Source organism: Tauraco erythrolophus, chromosome 5 (assembly GCF_009769465.1).
Source record: "Tauraco erythrolophus isolate bTauEry1 chromosome 5, bTauEry1.pri, whole genome shotgun sequence".
NCBI lineage: Eukaryota > Metazoa > Chordata > Aves > Musophagiformes > Musophagidae > Tauraco > Tauraco erythrolophus.
This window is the reverse complement of record NC_141469.1, coordinates 46,293,809-46,313,262: the sequence shown is the minus strand read 5'-3', so window position 1 is coordinate 46,313,262 and position 19,454 is coordinate 46,293,809. Positions and strand designations below refer to the sequence as shown.

Sequence of the window (19,454 nt, the reverse complement as noted above, 5' to 3'; positions counted from 1 at the left end):
ATCCTCAAATGAGAACTAAAGGAAAGTAAAGCTTTATTTAGATACCCACCTTTAGGCATGAGATGGAAACAACCTAGGTTATTCATTCTTGGCCAGCTCCCTACAGTTCGTCCTTAAATACTTAAACAGTGTTTTAATCTTATTCATACATTTAGTTTGCTCTGTAGTCATCTTGCCTTTGTCACTTACCTTCCTTTCCTTTTGGATAAGTCTGGGTAAGTTGCTATCACTTGGTGCAGCTCCAAGTGTTAAGAGCAAGGGATGGCATGTGTGATCACAGATCATTGAAAATCTGGACATGCTTGAGATTCAGGTGAGCAGCCGAGGGTGCCTTGTTCCTTTCTGCTTCTGCACCCTCATAAAAATCAGGCTACTTTCTGGCTCAGAGGAAATAGAAGGGACCTCAGTGAGCAAACAGATTAAACTGCAGTCTTCATGTGACGTGGTTTCATTGTGGGGTTGGTTCAGTACTTAAGTCATCTGCAATCTAACGTAATAATATTGGGATGTTGTATTTCCTGAAAGACTTGTTTTTTGTGTTTCACTACAGATTAAAATGTTTTTTCAGTTGGTCATGTACAGTAATTGAATTAAGTACAGTAGAAACCTCTTAAGTCCTGTTTAATAATTTCAATCGCGATTCAGAGTGGGGAGTGGTGTAACCTCCATAGTTTTGTTCATGATGGTTGTAGATCTGCTTGGGATCCGTACTTGAGCAATTGGATTAAAAACAAAATCAAGACAGCCGTTGTCTTTCCTACTTCATTGAGGGAGTTCTGTTCTCTGAATTAAATTGTACAAGGAAACACTACTTTTCTCTGACTAAGAGGAAGAGGTGGGGAGTGGAGGAATAAGTCTGTTTAATAAAGTTCTGTTGTGAAGTTGGATTAAACCATGTTACCATAGTTAAAATTGTATTTAACAAATTTTAGAAAGTTATGACTATGTGAAGGCGTAAAATGCCTACAATCTGTCTCAGTCTCCCATAAAATCTAGAATCTTAGCTTCTTCCAAAATATCAACAGCTCATTGTTTGAAATGCAAAAAGTCCCAAAGCAGGTGGGACAGAATTTGCAGAAGTGGTCAGTCAGTAGTGGTATCATTTTTAGGTGCAGGCGATATTTCCTCTTTTTTGTTTATCCAACTAGTTCATTTCAAGGATTGCCTGATCTGAAGTTCAGAAAATGATTGTGAAGGTTCAAAATGAAGGAAAGTTTAAAAACAAACATCCCTGAGATGCCAAGTCATATTGTTAATGGAGAAGGGAGTCCTGAGACTGAGATCTCTAGCTGTGTGTGTGTGAATGCATGAAATTTGGAAAGCCTGGCCAGGGAAGAAGGTGAGGAGTTTCTGTTTTGATTTCATGATGGTAAGAAAAATTGTCTTTGCCAAGGTCAGTTGGTGTTGGAAAGACCAATGAAAAAGTCTTAAATCTGCTTCTAACAATTACTCTTAAACATTGTATGATGTAAGTCTTTTAAAACCTAGGACACAGTGTCTGAAACAATTCTCTTGATACAGCTTCCTTTAAATTAGTTTTTGATGTAGAATGACTTTGATAAATTTACTTGTATATTCAACATGTTAAAGAAGTTCTAATACATTTAATTTTGAAGTGATACTCTTGCACAATTTAGATGGAGTCCGATTTCATCTGCGTGCAAGGAAAGAATCACAATTCAAGAAAAATAATATATTAAGCTTCATTGTTTCAATGTAGCTAAACCACACAATATAGGCATTTGAATAAATGTATGAAATACTGTATATGCAGGCCTTAATAGATGTTGAGATATTTTGTTCTTATTTAGCAAAATGAGATACATTGGCAAGAATCAATCTTCTAGAAAATTAAATCATATTTAGGAAACTGAAACTACAAATACAACATGAGGTCAAGATTTTTTTTTTTATTTTTAGGTCAGTGTTTTTTGTTTCATGATTTCAATGATGATGATAAATGGTATTTTTAGATTACTTTAAAGCGATCAAATCTTAAGTATCTTTTAGAAAATAATAGACTTTCTATTTCTGGATTTTAATTTTTAATAGGAAGTCTCCATAGCAACACTTGCCCAGCTGTGGTAGCCATTGATCTTTAAAACTTAAATTCCACATGGATTTATTTATTTTTTTAAAATCTGTTTCCAGGTTCCTGATTTCTTGTTAGAATTCAATTGAATTCTGCAGTATCAAATTTTGAGTTCTGTTGCTCTGTAAATAAATTTCCCCCATGATGTTTTCTCTAGGAAATAACTTCCTTGGCTTGAGTGGACTGGGCCGTCTTCCACTCGTGTTGTCATGTCTGGATTCTCTGCAATGACTTGAAAGTTTTTTCATAATTCAATGGTGACTCACTGCTAAATGTCAAGGTGCTAAGCTTGCTCTTGCTTAATGTCTATTTGCACACAGAAAGATTACAATTTCCCTTTAAAAGCTGTATTACTGGCTTTGGAGAATAACAAGTAAAATGTGAACTTCCATGCCCTTGTTTCCAAGATGCAAAGTCTTTCATAGAAATTCCAGCTTTCATAATAGCTTCCCATCCTGTTACCTGTTCTTTATTGCTACATGTGTCTTCACACTTACCTATATAGAATGACATTAAATATGGAAACATTAAAAATAGATGTTAGCCAACCAGCTCCCTCATTAGTTCCTTTTGTATCAGAGGGAAACTGAAATATTTAAGTTCTACTTCACAAGTGAGCCCTCTGAAGATAGGAAACGTAAATGGTTGATACCTGAAGTTATGGTGTTTGGGGTAAAGAGGTGTTTTAAAAGCTGTGTAGTTTTTGAGAGAAGTCTTAAAATACACAGTTTACTCCTGATTCCAGTAACTTTTTTTTCCTTGTGACTTTCTCTGTTTTTCTCAAGATATTAAATTTTCCTCTTACAGTTATTTGAGCAAAATGGATTGTTCAAGGTGGTGGTGTTTGTTTCTTTGTGTCAATATCTAAGAGGACTCACTAAGATTTGGTTCTCAAGTAATTATTTAAAAGCTGATTTTTATAGAGGAAATGGTGTGTGGTATTTAAAAATTATTTCTGAAATAATCGATTCGTTCACATTTATTGCGAAAAGTGTATTGTGGTCTGAGAAATGGCTAAGAATTCCTGATGCTCAGCTGTGATAAATATAAACCCCATATTTAAATTTTTTTTTAAAAAGCCAACTTTTAGATCACAGATAAGAAAAGTCTGAATGTTTGCAATACCTCGTAGATTTGTTTTATGGAAGCTTTCAATATCCTGCAGATTTGAGGTATGCATGTGCCTGACTTTTTTTTTTTTTAAGAGAAGCATTGACTGGTTATTTCCGATGCAGTGAAAATACTTGCTTTACACTGTTTTTTGCCTTTCTTACGTGTAAGACAATGAGAACTTGGGCTGCAAGAAGCACGATGTTTGCAGCCCATCTATCTCTTGCAGAGGGTTTAAGTCTGGTGGTCCATGACTGCTGGCAGTTGCCCCTAGAAGAGACGCCTGGTTTGGGGTGTCCAGGGCACTGGTCGGGCTTGACCAGGTGCTTTCTTCTGGTGTATTTTATTTCTGGAGGAGCAAGATGAAAACCTGCTGTGACTTGCGCTTGAAGTTTAGGCTAGAAAAATCTGATTGAGTGGATATTGAAAAATTGAACAAGTTTCCTGGAGTGTTTGTTGCACGGTCTGATGCCCCTGTAGGGGGATGCAATGGGATCCCGGGCAGGGCAGGAGGAGCCCTGGGGGGTTGGCAGGGACAATCAGGCCTTGTGATGCCCTCGGGGCTCTCACAATATAAAATCAGACATATGCTATGTCCTGTTGTAACCATAACCAGAAATATGCAACAGTCTTCCACTGTCATTCAGTATTACAGTAATCTTTGGTATACAAATCTGGGTGTAAAACTTGGATGCACTTATGAAAATGCTTGAAGGGCCTCCTAAAGTAGGAAAGTGGTAGAGAAATTATAAAGAGCACTACAATTCTTTAAAAATGTATAAAGCTTTTTTATTTTACAGATACAATGTGGTGACTTAGCTGAATTAAGTTCTCTTGAAGCTAAGACTTTAGGTTTTGTAATTGCTTAGTGATATCATTAATATTTTGAGAAATTGAATTTTTGATTTGATCTTTCAGTATTTGGAGGAAAAGAAGGAATCTGCATCTAAACAGAAATAATTTAAATATCTACACATTACTTAAAAGCTACCTCCTAATATTCTGATCCTTATGGGTGTTAATGGTTAGACTAGGATTCAGCATATACTGTTGATGCTTTTCATATATCTAATGACGGATATATCTTATGGTACTTCTGTTTATGCAATTGTTACATAATTAGAAAATGCATAAAGCACAAAAGCCACCAGTTAATTTTTCATATGATTAAAAAAATTTTATTAAGAGTTTATAACAGACTCAGAAACCACAAGATTTTGGTATAAAATGTCAAGCACTTTCTATTTCAACCATTAAGATCTCACTTTTGATGAAATAGCAGCACTAAGTTGGTGTCTATATCCTTGGCTTCCTGCAAGAAAGGTTAACATACTGGTCTGAAGATGAGAGAAAGGGTAAAAATGCAGCTCTGATATTTTCAGATCTTACACTTAATTCAACTTGGAAGCTTGATCCCTTTCCTGTAGTAAGTTTAAGGACTGCAGCAGAGCCTGGGAAGGGTCCACGCTGGCTCTTGCTGTTTGTAATGAACAAAACGCATCTTGCTGTGGAGCTCTGGGATACCACCTGTTCACCATCTGAATTGTTAAGGCAAGTGGTGTGTGCCTGGAAAATTTGGCAGAGTTGAGAGTTCTCAGGCTGTAGTTTCACAACAGTTTTAATCTTTCCAAACTGACAGGACTGAGTTTTGATCCCTGTCCAGCACCTCTGGTAGTGTGTGTGCAATTCTTACGTGAGATACTTCAGCTCATTTAAACCAACAGAAAGTTACCTGCTCCTCGGATTTGGCCAGGTTTCTGCTGTTTTAATGAACTGAAGCAGGTCACTTGGGGTATCAGACAAAGTCCAGGGGAGGTGTAAGGGAAGAGATAAGGTTATCATCCTAATGCCAGCTGCATGTGCACAGATTTGGGCTTAATCTGGAATGGGACTGTAACCAGTGAAGTGCAAGCCAAGCTGCCTTCCCTATTTCATACTTCATTAGATTGTAGAACTTTGGGTCAGTTTTATTTTTTTGTGCTAACATGATGAAAATCCGTGGTCTCTAACTCCATGGCTTCTATAGTTCTGTTTTAAATAATGGAAGTTTTCTGAACCTGGAACATGCAGTGTGGTTTTGACTCCCCTCTTGAGGGTCAAAACCAAAGGAAACGTTCACATGAGTCCAGGTGAGGTGGGTACGTAGCAGAATATTCTGTGAGGAAGAAATGATGCTTTGCCCTCTTGGTTGGCCCCATAGAGAAGAGAATTAGTATTACCATTACCAAGGGAGCACTTCTGTACCTTAGGCAGTAGAAATTAAAAGGCTGTATAAAACAGCTGAAGGGACAGAAGTTTAGTCCCCACTCCTTTTATATATGCTGTTCATAACAGCAGTCCACATGTGCTGTACATGTGTTCATACAGATCCAGAAATAAAATCTGGATCTTACCCAGTGTTATTAGAAGGAAACCACCATCTAGTACTCGTCATCATCATCCGAATCTTCTCCTGCAGTTGCAGCTTCCAGCGCAGCCAGGGCTGCTGCTACTTCTGCATCTTCCTCCTCAATTTCTCCATTGATGCCTTTGTGGTTGGGGTGCGTGGGTGCCTGTGCTACTTTGGTAACAGCCACAGCAGTGATACCACTGGGAGAGCCCTCGCTCAAACTTGTGGAGTCAGTTTTAAAAGGTTCAATACTGCTTTCCTTCGTAGGCGAAGGCGGGGTCACACAAAGGTCCTGGTCTTGTATCAGTGAAGGTGCAGCGTTTTGGTCTGAATGTGCACGATCGACTGAAAAGCTTTCTCTTTCAACATAGTTCCTGGTTTGATTGCCATTTTGGGGGTAATCAATGTCTGGCAGTTGTATGGCATTGTTTTGTGTCTCCAGTATTGCACTTTCTTTGACAAAGATGCTATCTTCTGCAGACGGGGAGTTCCCATCTGGAATACTGTTTGGCTCACTGCAGTCTGCATTCCTCTGCCTGCCTGCCTCTAGGTCAAGTTCTTGGCCAGACCTATTGGATTTGGTGTGGAAGTCTCTATTGCTGGCTGAAGAAGACTCTGGTGACAGGCTGGAGGTTCCCTGTTCACTGGCTTCTTTCACTGGGTTTGTGCTGGGATTGAGGATGGGGTGCACTCCAGCACAGGAGCTGCCACCATTGACTGCGACATCAAGCTTTGCAACACACTTCACAAGGCCATCCTCTTGAAAATCATTGCCTCTGTGGTTCCAGAGAGTTTCTCTTGCGCTATTTACCTGATTTTTATCTTCTGTACTGTTTAGCTCATCCTTCTGGGGTTCATTTTTGTGTTCTTGAATATCACTGTTCTCTTTGAATGTGGATTTATTGTTGCCTTGCTCATTGTGTTTGTAGCTGTTTACTTCATGAATGCATCCAGGTGATTGTACTTCTTCTGGATCAAAAATGTAGCTGAAGTAAGGAAAATTTGTAGAGGAAATGTTAATTATACTGGTAATCAATATCATTAGAAAAAGGATTAAGCCTAATGTTTAAACTGGAGATCTTAAGGAACTAGTGTCACTAAACTTTACCTGGGGTCCTGAGAATGAGCTAAACCAGATGGAAATGCTGAACTGTGCTGGAGGCTGCTGTCTCCTGGAATTGACCGTAACCAGCTCCTGTAGTGAGACTCACCAGGAGCAGGAGGAGGATGTCAGAGAATCTTGTGCTGGTTGTTCCAGCTTTATTTTTTTGCTTTCTCTGGTGGGTACATTAGCCAGTGAGTAGTCATCACATAGACTGTTAATCAGTATGTCCTCATGTAGTTGCTAAAATAGTTGCGTTTTCTTTCCCTGGTGTTCTTCCTTTCAACTCTTATCTTTTTGTCCTTTTCTTTTTAAATTATTGTCTCCTCCTTTTTTGTTTCTTACTTTTTTCCTCTCACCCCTAACTTTTCCTTGACCTATTTTTTCCAGAGCTTCTCTTTCTTTCCCACTTCCTTACCTGTTCCAGTGCTGTGGCCAAGGGGAGGAGTAACTGTCAAGTGGGGCTGAAGCATTGTCTTTCTAAAACTAGCTGGTCTCCCTCTCCAGGAGACTTTTAATATGGGAATTGCTCTCACAACTAACTTCATTTAAAAGCTATATGGAAGCACGAATGTGTAGTTCATTTTCATTGCTTAAGAGAGAGGGAGAATCTGACAAAGTCTCCTCCTTGTTCTGCTGAATTGAGGGAAGCTCATGCTACCTAAATGAGAAAAAGCTTTGCTAAAGATGAGTTTTCAATGCCACACAATTTTTCTCTGTGATAGGAATTATAGAAGCGGAGCGCACTCACAGTAAATTAAAAGGATATTCACAGGAAATCAGTATGCCTATGCTCTGGCATGACTTTAAGGATACTGTAAACTTTGGGAAGGCTCCAACCTTGTAAATAAGCGTAATTTAAGCAACAGGTGTAGGGGAGCACAGGCACAAGTTTCAATGCATTTCTTTTATTCAGTCTAAGCAGCTCTTGTTGTTGTACCTTTGTATCATTTTGCAGCACCTGCACCCCATCTGGATTTTCTTTAATCTGAAAAGAGAGAGAGAGAAGGCAAAGGAGAGGGGAAGTGAGTGAAACATTATGAAATAAATGTATGGGTAATTGCATTGAAAACGGTGCTCATGTTTAGAAGGGTTTATTAGCTAAAAGAAAGATGCCTGCATGAGAATAGATGGAGGACAGTTCAAGGTCTTTCTAGGTTGCTATCTTGCATTGACAGTGGCCTTTGGCTGGGGGAGAATCTGGGCAAGAATTTAACAGTTCTTAAACAGATAGTGGTGTTCTCCCACTCTGGCAAATTTATGATTCAGAGACTCCTAAGTCAGAGTAGCTTTTTGGTTTATTTTGGGTGGGTTTTTTCTGTGTTGTGTTTATTTTATTTTATTTGGCAGCTAATGGTGGACTTCTCTTCCACAAATTTGTCCAGTTGTTTTCTGAACTCCAGTAAACTGCTAGCATCTACAGCATCCTCTAGTCAGGAGTTTCACAGCACAGCCTTGCCTATGTGAAGAACTACCTGATTATGTTTGACTTGAACTTGATTCTTACTAGCAGGTGTTTGATGCCTTCTAGTGCTTGTATTTGGACAGACTTTCAGCATCGTGTCCTGTTGTCACTATAGTATAGGTCCTGTACTGCCCTTCAGTTCTGATACGCAGACTGAAGAATGCTTATCTTTTTAAATGTTACCCATAATGATGTTTCATGTATATAGATTGTACTTGTCGTGGTTCACTGGATTTTTTGCATTCAACATCCCTCTTAAATGAGGTACGGAAACCACAAATGCAGAGTTCTCAAGGTGTGGGGAACCAAAGATTCATACTTTCCTGTCTCCACTCAGTTGACTCTGTGACAGCTACTGAGCATCGAGGTGACATTTCTGTGGAACTCTCTCTTAGACACAGACACATTGCTGGGATTGACACTTTATTATATGCAGTGTGTTGCACCCGTATTTTGCTGTGGTAAATTCTTCAGAGTTTGACTAGAGCTAGCAGAGTGTTTGCGATTTGCTACACCTCTGTATATTGCAAGCTTTCTGCGTGTGTGTGTCACTGCCTGACCCAGTGACATGCTAAGAGCTATCTATTACATGGTTCATATGCCAAAGTCTTTTATTATGGGAAGAAATAGTTTGCTAATTTGGACCCTTGAGAACTTTTATGTTCTGAACCTAAAGTGAAAGCATAGATCTGAACATCTCAAAATCCTAGAAAAAAACATTATTCTTTATGAGTTGAGACTATCTTATTTCCAGTTAATCAAGTCAGGACAGGTTGTTAATATGTTTTGCCTATCGTTATTCAGGCTCACTCTTTTTCTCTTGAGACATTCTACAGTCTCGCGTACTTTTGCCATTGCCTAAGGACAGCAGCTCACTTCCCATAAACAGAAATTGATGATGCAAGGTCAGCTTATTTTCTAGAGTGATTTATTCACAAATCACCAAAGGAAAATAGCATTGATATATTCTTACCAAGCATGGCCTGAACTGCATACTAGTAATTATGCTAGCAGAAATTACAATCAAATCTCTGTGGTGTAGGGCTTATCGTCTCAACTTTTTCCTCTAAAATCTGACTTCCTCTGGTGTTAACACTGAACAAAATGTCTGATGTCAAGCCCCTCATTCCTGGAGCCTCTAAGGGGCTGCAGCCATTCAGCAGCTGGTTTTAGCTAAGGGTATAGCTGTTCCGACCTATGCATTTTGTCTTTGTCTGCACGTGAACTGTTTTGGAGCAGAAACTTCCATCAGGAATAGCCAGCTTAGAGCTCGGTGCCTGTTGGGAAGGCTTGTAAGCCAGCTGCTTTGCCTCCTCTGTCTTGGTGCTGCTTCTCTCTTTTCCTTAAATGTGTTCTTCCTTCCACGTTTCTGCTGATCTTGTGCTGTGTGGTGTTGTCCTCCACCCCTCAACAACATCAGAGCAGGAATTCTGAACAGAGTTTTTCATCTGAAGAGGATGCAGTAGCTGATGAGGTGGTCATGTGTACAGACCCTCCTTATGTGCAGTTGCTCTACAGTACAAAGGTGTTTGGACAGGTTTGACTAGATATAGGGGCTTGTTTGAGCTGGCTGGCATAGCCATCTTTTCTAGCCAAGGAGGAATTCTTAATACAGTTTGTTTTGACCATGTTAAAAGCTGAATTAGCTATAGCCTTTCTTTAGGTTAAGACTGATTTGAAGCTAATTCAGTTGAGCTAAGCCCTATGTGGACACTTTTATTTGAGATGTTGACTGACATCTTTAGTTTTCACTTAAACCTGCTTCATAAACTGAAAGAATAGGAACTGCATAAAGTTGACCAGCTGTTGATAGAATCAACCTTCAAGTCTCAATTGTTGGCAGGTTGCTACGTGTTAGATAAGTCACTGTGTGGTCTCCTTTCATGGGAAAGGCAATGTAACTTGGCTTACGTTAAACCTCGTTCTATACAGTTTCTTACCATCCCTCATGCTTGCCATAGGCTAAGAGTATGCAAATATTATTTCAGCTCTTCTAAATCATGATAACTTCAATCGCTGTCAGTTGCCACATGAGCCCACTGAAACACTCACACAGCCTTTGGCTTGGCTTTAAAGTTTGTAAGTTTGGTGAAACCAGTCCCACTTTGTATGCAGACCAGTTCTGAGAACGAATACTGCTTCTAGCTGGGTGCGGTCACTTCAGGTCACACTTTTATCTGACAAATTTCCTACTCAATGCTTTTATGTATAACTCTTTCCGATTTTTAAATGACAAAATCTTGCTCATGGGTTTTAACCATTGGGAAGTACTAATTGCTGTCCTTTATTCTGTTGTAAAGATGCTTGTGGTCATCATAGAAGGCAATTATAAATGGAAATTACTGTTGTTTTCATAGGAAGCACTTTCCTGGTAGTTTTTTTAATTACAATTACTGTTTGAATTGTCTCTGCAGCTACTGCATTAAGCTTTTCCACTGATCAGTTACAACTGGATCTGTCCTCTGGCATGAATAAACTATTACACATCGAAAATACGTGATGTTGTATTTCTTATAAATTATTTCACATGCTTGAAATGGGAATATGGTTTTACAGTGACACTGTCTGAACACTGGCTTGTTGTGTTTTTTTTTTTCCTCCTTGCCCTTCCATATTTATAATAATTTTTCGAGTCAAGTTGGAAAATAAGTCTGGGGAACGAATTGCTTTTGTAGCATGAAAAGGCCTGCTTTCATCCTACTTATCTTGTTTTAGGTACCTTGCTCTAAAGACTTGTGTGATATTTGTAGTTCCATTAGCAGATAAGTAGTATTAATAAGCTCCTGTCTGAAGCAGTTTGAATCAAGCACATGCTACAGACTAGTAACACAAAAGGGTTAAGAGAGCTCAGGCAATGGATAATGATATGTTATCTGATGCTGAGTTTAGAAACATTGCATCCTTTTATGTTAAAACTTTCTTGCCTTTTTATAAGGTGTTTATTCTGTTAGATACTCTGTGCTGCTAAATTGATTAGATAATTTCAGATGAACATGATGTGATGTGGAATGCTTCCCTGCAGAACACTTTGGGGGCTAGTTCCCCCACCCCAAAAAAGGCTGCCTGTCTAAAGCAGCCTTAAAATTTGGATCCTCAGAATTCAGATCAAACTACCATTAATCCTAGACGTCATTCTTTCTCAATCATGAAATTCCTGAAGGCCTGTAAATTTCTGTCACTGGTTATTATGCAGTACTTAATCCAGAATACTAACACATCACCTGGCACTAAAGCTCTACTAAATTATTAAGTACAAATTTAAAAATTTTTTTTTTAGACATGCACTGGAACACTTGGAGCATTTACAGGAAGGAGATGGAACTGTTCAGATAAGAGGAATGAGAGGCCTAGAATTAAATTTTTTTACTCAGATTAATTTTTAACTTTCACTTTCCAGCTTTGAGTAGCTGCTGAATCTTCTGAAGTGTGTCTCTGAGGTTGGACTTGTGCCGTTTTCTACAAAATAATCAGATTCTTGCAGCATGAGAGAGTAGGATAGCATTGTGGCTTGCATATTCAGTGTCAGTGCTTGCTTTGGTTAGTTAGGATACTTTTCTTCAGTGAAAGAGATAGAACAGGCCCAGCTCTGAGTGTGTTTCCTCCAGCCACCCCAGGAGACCTTTAATTGACAATGAAGAAGATAATCTAGATATAATGTCCTTGCAAGGTATTAAATGAGTGTATGCAGAGAGATAAGGAAGACCTGATGTTATGAAAGAGTGACTTTCTTCCTTTAAAAGAAAATGATACAGAAGAGCAACTATTTTAAAATCAGTTGGAAAAATCAGGTAGTAATTAAGACTTTATTTGAGGAGAGCAGAACACCAATTCCATCAGTAAACCAAATGCTGAAAAAGAGGAGGCCACTAGATAGTTTTATGGTGGCACGTGCTAAGAGAACAAAATGGGACTTTTCTTAAAGTGTGAGACCTTGCTGAAGATAACAAGAATAGTGAGAACTCCAAAAACATAACCTTGTGTTACAAGCCACAATGCGCTTTAAGAGAAGCTTGCTTTGATTCATCAGATTTGAGAAACACAACGTATCTGATTTTAAATTATGTAATAACATAGCTTCTATTGTCTGTTTAAACTGTAGCTGTGTTATGAATAAACAAAAGGCAAAGATAATGGCATGAAAATGGAAGGGCAAACACTTTGGAGAAATAAAAATAGTTTGACAACCTTTCTTGATATTCTTGCAAGTTTACACAGAAACAGAAAAAGGCCAATCTTATTTTTGTTCATGATGTGTTTTTTCTTTTGTCTTTGTTATTATTCTTTTTTAAATCCTCAAGGAGCAGGGGCAGAAAGGTGAGGGGAGAGCATATTAAAAGAGCTTTTCTAGTAGGTCTCAAATGGATAAACTCTGGCTTGGTAACTTTTGATCTGGATCATTCTTTTTAAGCCAGTTGGGTGTTTTTGTTTGGGTTTTTCCTCCCCCACACCCTGGTGCTTTTGCTGTTTCTTTGGCTTTTCTCTCTCCGCCAACCTTTCCCACTGTAGATTACAAAGCAAGGATTTTTTCCTATGTATGTGTTATCTGGGCTGCTGAGCCTGAATGATGCATCTCCCAGGGGCCTGGGGCACTTATTTCTGCTCACTTTTTCCGGTGGAGGTACCTTTCAGACTGGACTCTGCCGATGTCTTCCCCATCAGTCTGCTGCACTTTGCACTTCTCAGTGAAACCTGCCCATTCTCAGGGTACTGGCCTGAGCTACCAGTCTCTTTGCAAAGGACACAAACCTTCGCTTGTCAAAATTAAGCCTGGCTGCCTCACTGCTAACACAAACACAATTTACTTAGTGATTGGGGTTCTTTTTTGGCTAGTGAGGTCTCATCTAGATGCCAAGTGCTAACCAGCTAGGAGGCATAGTCATGGAAGCAAATGTGGGAAGAGAAAGTGTCTGCAGAGAAGCATGTGCAGAGAAATATAAAGAATTTGGGGTGGGAATAATCTTGAAGAGCTTTAGCCCTTGGCAAGCTTCTCTTAGCGAGTGATGCGGTTTGCCTTCTGTGCTAAGTAGGCATTCACACCTCTCGGATTTCAGAGGCTGTCCTCAGCATGTGCCAAGGTCTGAGAAAGGGTCAGGTGTGTCGAGGTTGGAGGAGGTAAGCACAATGTGTTACTGAGGGTTGGAGGCACAGGAACAATTGATCTGGATGACAGATAATATAAAAGAAGCACAGAAAGACTGTGGGACAGATGGTAGAGCTGAGAAGAGCTATATTTAGAAATTTAGAAAACTAGTAAACATACAGTATTAAAACCCACCCGCCTGTGGTAGAGGGAGAGGGAGGATAATGGGGAAAAGGTTGTAAAGGAAGAAGGAGCAGGAACATAACTTCATTAGCCACGCACTGTGCAGGCTGATCACTACTTTTGGGTGAGTATCCTCTGTAAGAGCTGTCTCACTTTGCTTAAAATATAGAAAACTCTTCAAATCCTGTGGTTTTTTTCCTGACCTTAGTCACTATTCTAAAACTAGAGGGCCTTTAAAAAGAAAGCCAAAAAAAACCCCACCAAACCTAAACCACCTGTCCTGGGCCCAGAATCCTTTCCTGCTAATGCTCTGTGGAGACTTGATGCCAGTGATGAAACCTTTGGAGCTAACAGATGCATGTCTTCTGAAAACAAACTATTTTCCCACAAAACTGCAGATCAGCTGTACTCCTGTACCTGAAAGTTAAAGCCCAAATTGGCTGGAACAGTCACATTTAGCATATAGGTCAAAAATAAAACCATGTAGAATGTCTGAACTTTTTCAGGGAGCGTCTAGAGCCTTTGGCAGCTCTTGTCTTACCATAGTTGTTACAGAGGTGACGATTTGATAACTAGTCCGTGCTCAACTCTGCAACTAAGACCAATGCTTAAAGCTAGACTGAAATCTGTCTACATTCCTTTTTTTGTAACTGATTCTTAGTCTGGAAATTAGTTTAAAAGTGCTTCAGGGAGCAACTGAATTCTCATATATAATCTAAAATAAATGGACTAACCTGAGAAAATACCGTAATGTGCTCCCTTATAGGAATTAAGTCCTACCTCATGGGTTCTTTTTGTCTGTTTTTCTGTAGCTGACTTGACTTCATTCTCTTTGTTCACACTTTCTTAAAGTGCCATTTCCATGCTACAGCCATCGTGCAGCCTAGCCCTGGTGAGATACCTGGCTGTGCCATCCTGCTGATGGAGCGTGACCTGCGGATTGACTGACTCACCCTGCAGTCTCTGCTGTCTGCATTGCTCCGCAAGGAAAGGGAACTTTGCAAGTGTTTTGCCTGGCGCGGCTTGGTTTACTGTAACTCCTGTTTTCAGGCAAGCAGGCTCTATATTTGGGAATAAGGAGTGTCAGCGTGTCTGCCAGAAAGAGCCTTATGCTATCCTGCCAGCACAAGGTTATTGCCAAGGTTATCATTGCCTATCCTTCCCCTTGTTACTCCTCCTCAGATGTGCTCTTTTCATTTACTTTATAAACAAAGCTGGGGAGCTGCACAGGTCTACCAGCTGCTTTTAATCTCCACTGAGGCCTTATTTGCCCACTGAATGAGTTGCAAGCATCTCTAGTTCAGCTAACTGTGAAAATAAGAGAAGTTGACACAGAGGGACCCATCAAAGACTCGTATAAAACTTCCTCAGCCACAGCCTAAGTACAGTGGTGACTTACAGTAGTCAGCTTCGGCTGTTTGGCTCCCATTGCCACTCTCTGCTTGTTCCTTTTCAAACTGGATCTGCTGTTACAGGATCACATATAAGCATCATCATTGCATGAATGCAAGTAATCCTTACACTGTCTTCAGCTGCTCAGAATAACATTTATATATATATTTGAAAATGATTCTTCCCCTTTTTTGTCCCTGGCCAGGCTGAATTGAGACCATGGATTGTGTGTTGTTCGAGGCAATGGCCTGATTCTTTATGTGCTTCTGTGACTGAAGTGGCAAAGTTTTGGGTGATATTACACACTGGCACTGTGTACAAGACAATGGCTGTTTGTTTCAGTAAGGGCAGAGTTTGATGTATTCTGTATGCTATTCAAGGCATGAAGTATGGGGTTGGTCTTGTGTGTAGGGCCTTGGGGGTATAATTTATGCTTCTTCCTGATGAAGTCATGAAACTGATTTATGCTCATCGTAGTTTTTTCAAGGGAGAAAAGTGGCTTTAACCAGGGCAGGTATCAAACTTGGAGATTCTCATGCCTCAGAAGCATGTGTTGCTTGTTATCTGGGAATTCATAGGACTTGCTCAGTTATGGCTTCATAAACTTTGATGCTTTGTATTCTGACATAGAGTAGTTCTTTTGTTATTGAGGAAGTAGCTCTGATATCACATGTTTTTGCTTCAGCAAGGTAACACATGACAGGATCACAGAATCCTTAAACAACAAAGGTATGTGAGCAGTCATAGCAAGGGGAAAAGCAAACCAAGTGACAAACAGAATTGTTTCTAATTAGCTTAGTACCACACTTTTCAGGAGATTAGAGTAAATTGATTTCATATCAAACATCTAAATAACAAACACTATGCTTGCCCAATGAACCATCAATACAGCATCAGCTAATCACCAAACTATGGCCTGTTCAGTGAGTAACCAGTGTATGGGAGTAATATTACCATTATTTTACCCTTTATCTGTATGGTGTCATTTAAAAATTTATGTGTATATTAAGTTTTTATTCAGGAAATTTGCAATAATAATAATAATAGTAATAGGCAAAAATTTGCACTTACTGTGGTCTTTGTCCCAGGATCACAACATGAGCAGTCAATACTAATTACTATGTACATGAAATAGTACGAACTGCATGTTATCTCTTTGGATTATTCATAACAGCATCCAAGGGAGAGTGCAGTCTCTTAGCTGAGAGGTGTGACTACTGTGCAAGAGTCAATTATGTCCTCTAATTGTGGGTGCGTGCTGTGGCATTTCTCAACACTGAGGAAGAGCATCCTGCCAGCTTGATGTCCGGCTACAAACTGATGAGAAGTGACTCTGGCAGTCAGAGTGCTCAGAGTAATGAAAATATCTGCTTGCATTCATATTCTCACCCAAAGAGCTGCGAAAAGGTCAGATTTAGCCTGATTCTGCTGATACTAGAAAAATATGTGCTAATTATCTTACATATGTATAGTTGTACTACCAAGAAGCTATACCAGTATAGTTGGCAATGGCAATATTTGCCAGTTGTTACATGCCAGTGTAAACACCTGGAATGGAGAGCATCTGAATTGAAGCAAATGCAGCATCAGAAACTGCTCCCCCTTTTTACAGCTGCTCCCTCCCCATGCCTCAAGGCATCTAGCTGTGTTTTTATCAGATCCTGATTGTATTTTTGTTCCCACCTTGCCTCTTCACCTTCTTGCTTTTTCATGCAGCTGTTTTGCACCAAACTAAGATGCAGTGACAGGCAGGTCTCAAGGCAGGGAAGCTTGAGTGTTGCCGGTTCAGCTTGGGCACACCTGCACTTGTTGCTTGCAGGTGTGCTGGCGGAAGGGGAAGGTAATGAAAATAATGAAAAGTAGATGCTATCAGTTTTACAAAAGGTGTTTTGTTTTGAGTTCTAACTGTTGGTTATTGCCTAAGCTGATCTTCAAAAAAAAAAGGTAATAATATGCATAGCTATGTTAAGTCCTACTAGCTCCTCCTCAAAATGTCCTTCTTTCCAAACCAGTAAGGTCAGCCAGATCTTCCACTTACCCCCAGTGGCTTCCTGACAGTATTAGTTGGTATATGAAGTCCTGTAGTTTCCTATTTCCCCTCTGCCAACGTTTCTAATTTTAAAGTCATTCTTGTACTATTTCATTCACTAACTAATCTCTCTGGTAGCTGTAGGCTTTTTTGTAAACCCCTCTGAGAAAGTAAAGCCAGCTCACAGAGAAGGTGGACCTTTTTGTGAGGCCTTTGTTACTGCAGTAATGTGCCCTAGAGGGTACACGGGCTACAACTTAGAGGTGATCTGAATGTGTCCTTTTTTCCTGTTATGCTCTTTGCAATTGATTTTAAATATTTATAAGATGCTTAAGAGGAAATGCATTCTGACTAGTTCCTCATCACTCATAGCACTAGGTCACAGAACATTTCCCTACTCCCCTTATTTACCATACAAAATGTTTGTTTTATTTTTGATGATTAAAAGGAAGAGTGGGGCAAAGGGTAAAACTCTCACAATCATTAGCCAGTTTGCACAAAGGAAAAACAAATATAGCTTGTAGCATAAAAACATTCATTTCCTCTTCAGCCCAGCTTATTCCCTACTCTGGTCTTTCCAAGCTTACATCACAGTCTGGTGTTTAAGTTACTGAAGTTCATATTTCCTGATTTTTAAAATTGTTAATCCTATAAAATAAAATAGCTGGTACTCTAGTGGGGCCTAAAACCACAAATCATGTTTCGGTCCATATTGTGCAAAGTCAAACGTAGAAATGTGCTCCTTCCCAAGGGGTGCATGGTCTAAATGTGTGACGAAGCAAAAAAATGGGTAGAAGCAGATGGTTGTGTACACGTGAAGGAAGCAATCAGCAGAGAAACTATATTTGATTCAGTAATTGTGTTAGGCTTGGCCCAAGTGGGGATCTGTGTTTGGGAACACAGCTGGAGCCTCAAAATAGCTATAGCCAATTTTTATGCAACAAAGAGGGACTGTATCCGAAATCTCATCTCTCTCGGGACGTTGAAGTGTCTCTTTGCAACCTTGTGTGACTTTGTACTTTGGAGAACGGATTCTCAGGCTCCAACCTTTGGTCTGAAAAACCTTGGTTGTATCTAATGTCTTTTTAAAACACTTAAATAGAAAGACCCTTCGAATCAGGGGCTGAGGTAGTGCTGCTGCAGGGCTACAATTCACAGAATCCTTCACTTATGCTTTGCTGGAGGCAGGCTTCAGCAGCCGCCTTCACAGCGTGCCATCAAGGATGTGACTTTGACAGCTGAGAGACACGGCTTTGAGGAACTGGGGCTCCTAATCTGTGAGGGAATTCTCTAACCCTTTGAATACTATGTAAAATAGTCACCACTTCAACCCTGTAGTTTTGACTGGGAGTTACTGTGACTGCTGGGTTTTAGGTTGAACATTGTGCTCTTAGTCTGTGTGAGATGTGGCCTTAATGCATCTGCCAGGCTTTGGAGCCTCAGCAACCCAGTGTGGTTTCAGGACACAGGAAATTGGTATAGTCACAGCCTAGGGCAAGGGGTTCATAAGCTCTCAGCAGACTTGGCTGGGTATCCAGCTGAACTGCCTTGTCCCTCCTAACTTAGACACATGTGGAAATTTGATTATAAATCCTTGCTCTTAATTTGGACTCCCTGTTCTATCATGTATTTGGCTGGACAGCCTTTCCTGATTCTTGATACAAAGTGTCTGCTTATTTTACAATTTCCATATAAGCTTGGCAGGAGATATTTTGCTTAGACCTGTCAAGATGGTAGGAGCTCTGGTATGTCCATCAAAACAGCTTTAGTCAGCTAGACACCTGAGTGGAAATGCAGTGTCTGCCGACTTCCAGACAGTGCTGTGGATTTCAGTTTTGGGCTTGGGCACCTAAAATTCACCAAAGTGTCACCAGGATGCTAAAAGTATCAGAGTGAACTCGATTAATAATGGAGTTGGAATAACAAATTATTTGAAATGCCCTGGTCTTAGGGAAGCTTGAACAGGGTCTGGAGACAGGTTGTCCAGGTGGATAACTTCTTTTTCTGCTAGCTAGTCATTGCACTGCAGAGAATCAGGGTCCTACGGGCATAGCAGTGGTACAGGTAGAAACTGAACACTGGCTGCTGATTTGTGACTTTCTTCCCTGAGGACGGCGGAGGCTTCATGTCCATCATGTATATGATGCAGTGAATATTTTCAAGAGAAACAATGTGACTCATTTGCCTCCTTTGTCCAGTCTTGCGGGCCAGCTCAGAACCAGCAAGAGGCGACAGCTTGTCATTTTTATGCCATGAACTTTGTGATAAAGAAATGACATGGCAGGTTAGGTGGTAAGGTTGTGTTTCTATATATATCTATCTCCCCTTAGGTATTTACACATGTACCTCTCCTTAGGTGTCATACATATATACGTGTAGATAAATTAAAAAGTCTTTAACAGGGAATAGGTCCATGGTAGTTCAGTTTTCTCTTCCTTTTGGTAAAATTGTCTCATTATTTGCTCCCCAGCTTGGAAACACAACTACTGAAGTCCTGGTTATGAATTTCAGAGTCATTGCTCTTATGCCTCAGAGACTTCTCAATAGTATGAAGACATGATATAGAGGACTTGGTTGCTTGAGGTTGCTGAAAGAAAAGTGCATGGTGATTG

The 19,454-nt window shown here is 39.9% G+C and overlaps 1 protein-coding gene across 1 annotated transcript; it reads right to left on the bottom strand.

Moving 5' to 3' along the window:
* Window positions 1-5,622: 5,622 nt before the first annotated feature.
* PGCKA1 (PDCD10 and GCKIII kinases associated 1) lies at window positions 5,623-12,468 on the bottom strand. Its single transcript, XM_009992775.2, has 3 exons — window positions 12,388-12,468; window positions 7,634-7,681; window positions 5,623-6,577 (listed from the first exon to the last, which is right to left on the bottom strand). Exons 2-3 carry the CDS (start codon window positions 7,663-7,665, stop codon window positions 5,623-5,625), a joined length of 987 nt encoding a protein of 328 aa, XP_009991077.1. The 5' UTR covers window positions 7,666-7,681; window positions 12,388-12,468.
* Between the last annotated feature and the right edge of the window lie 6,986 nt (window positions 12,469-19,454).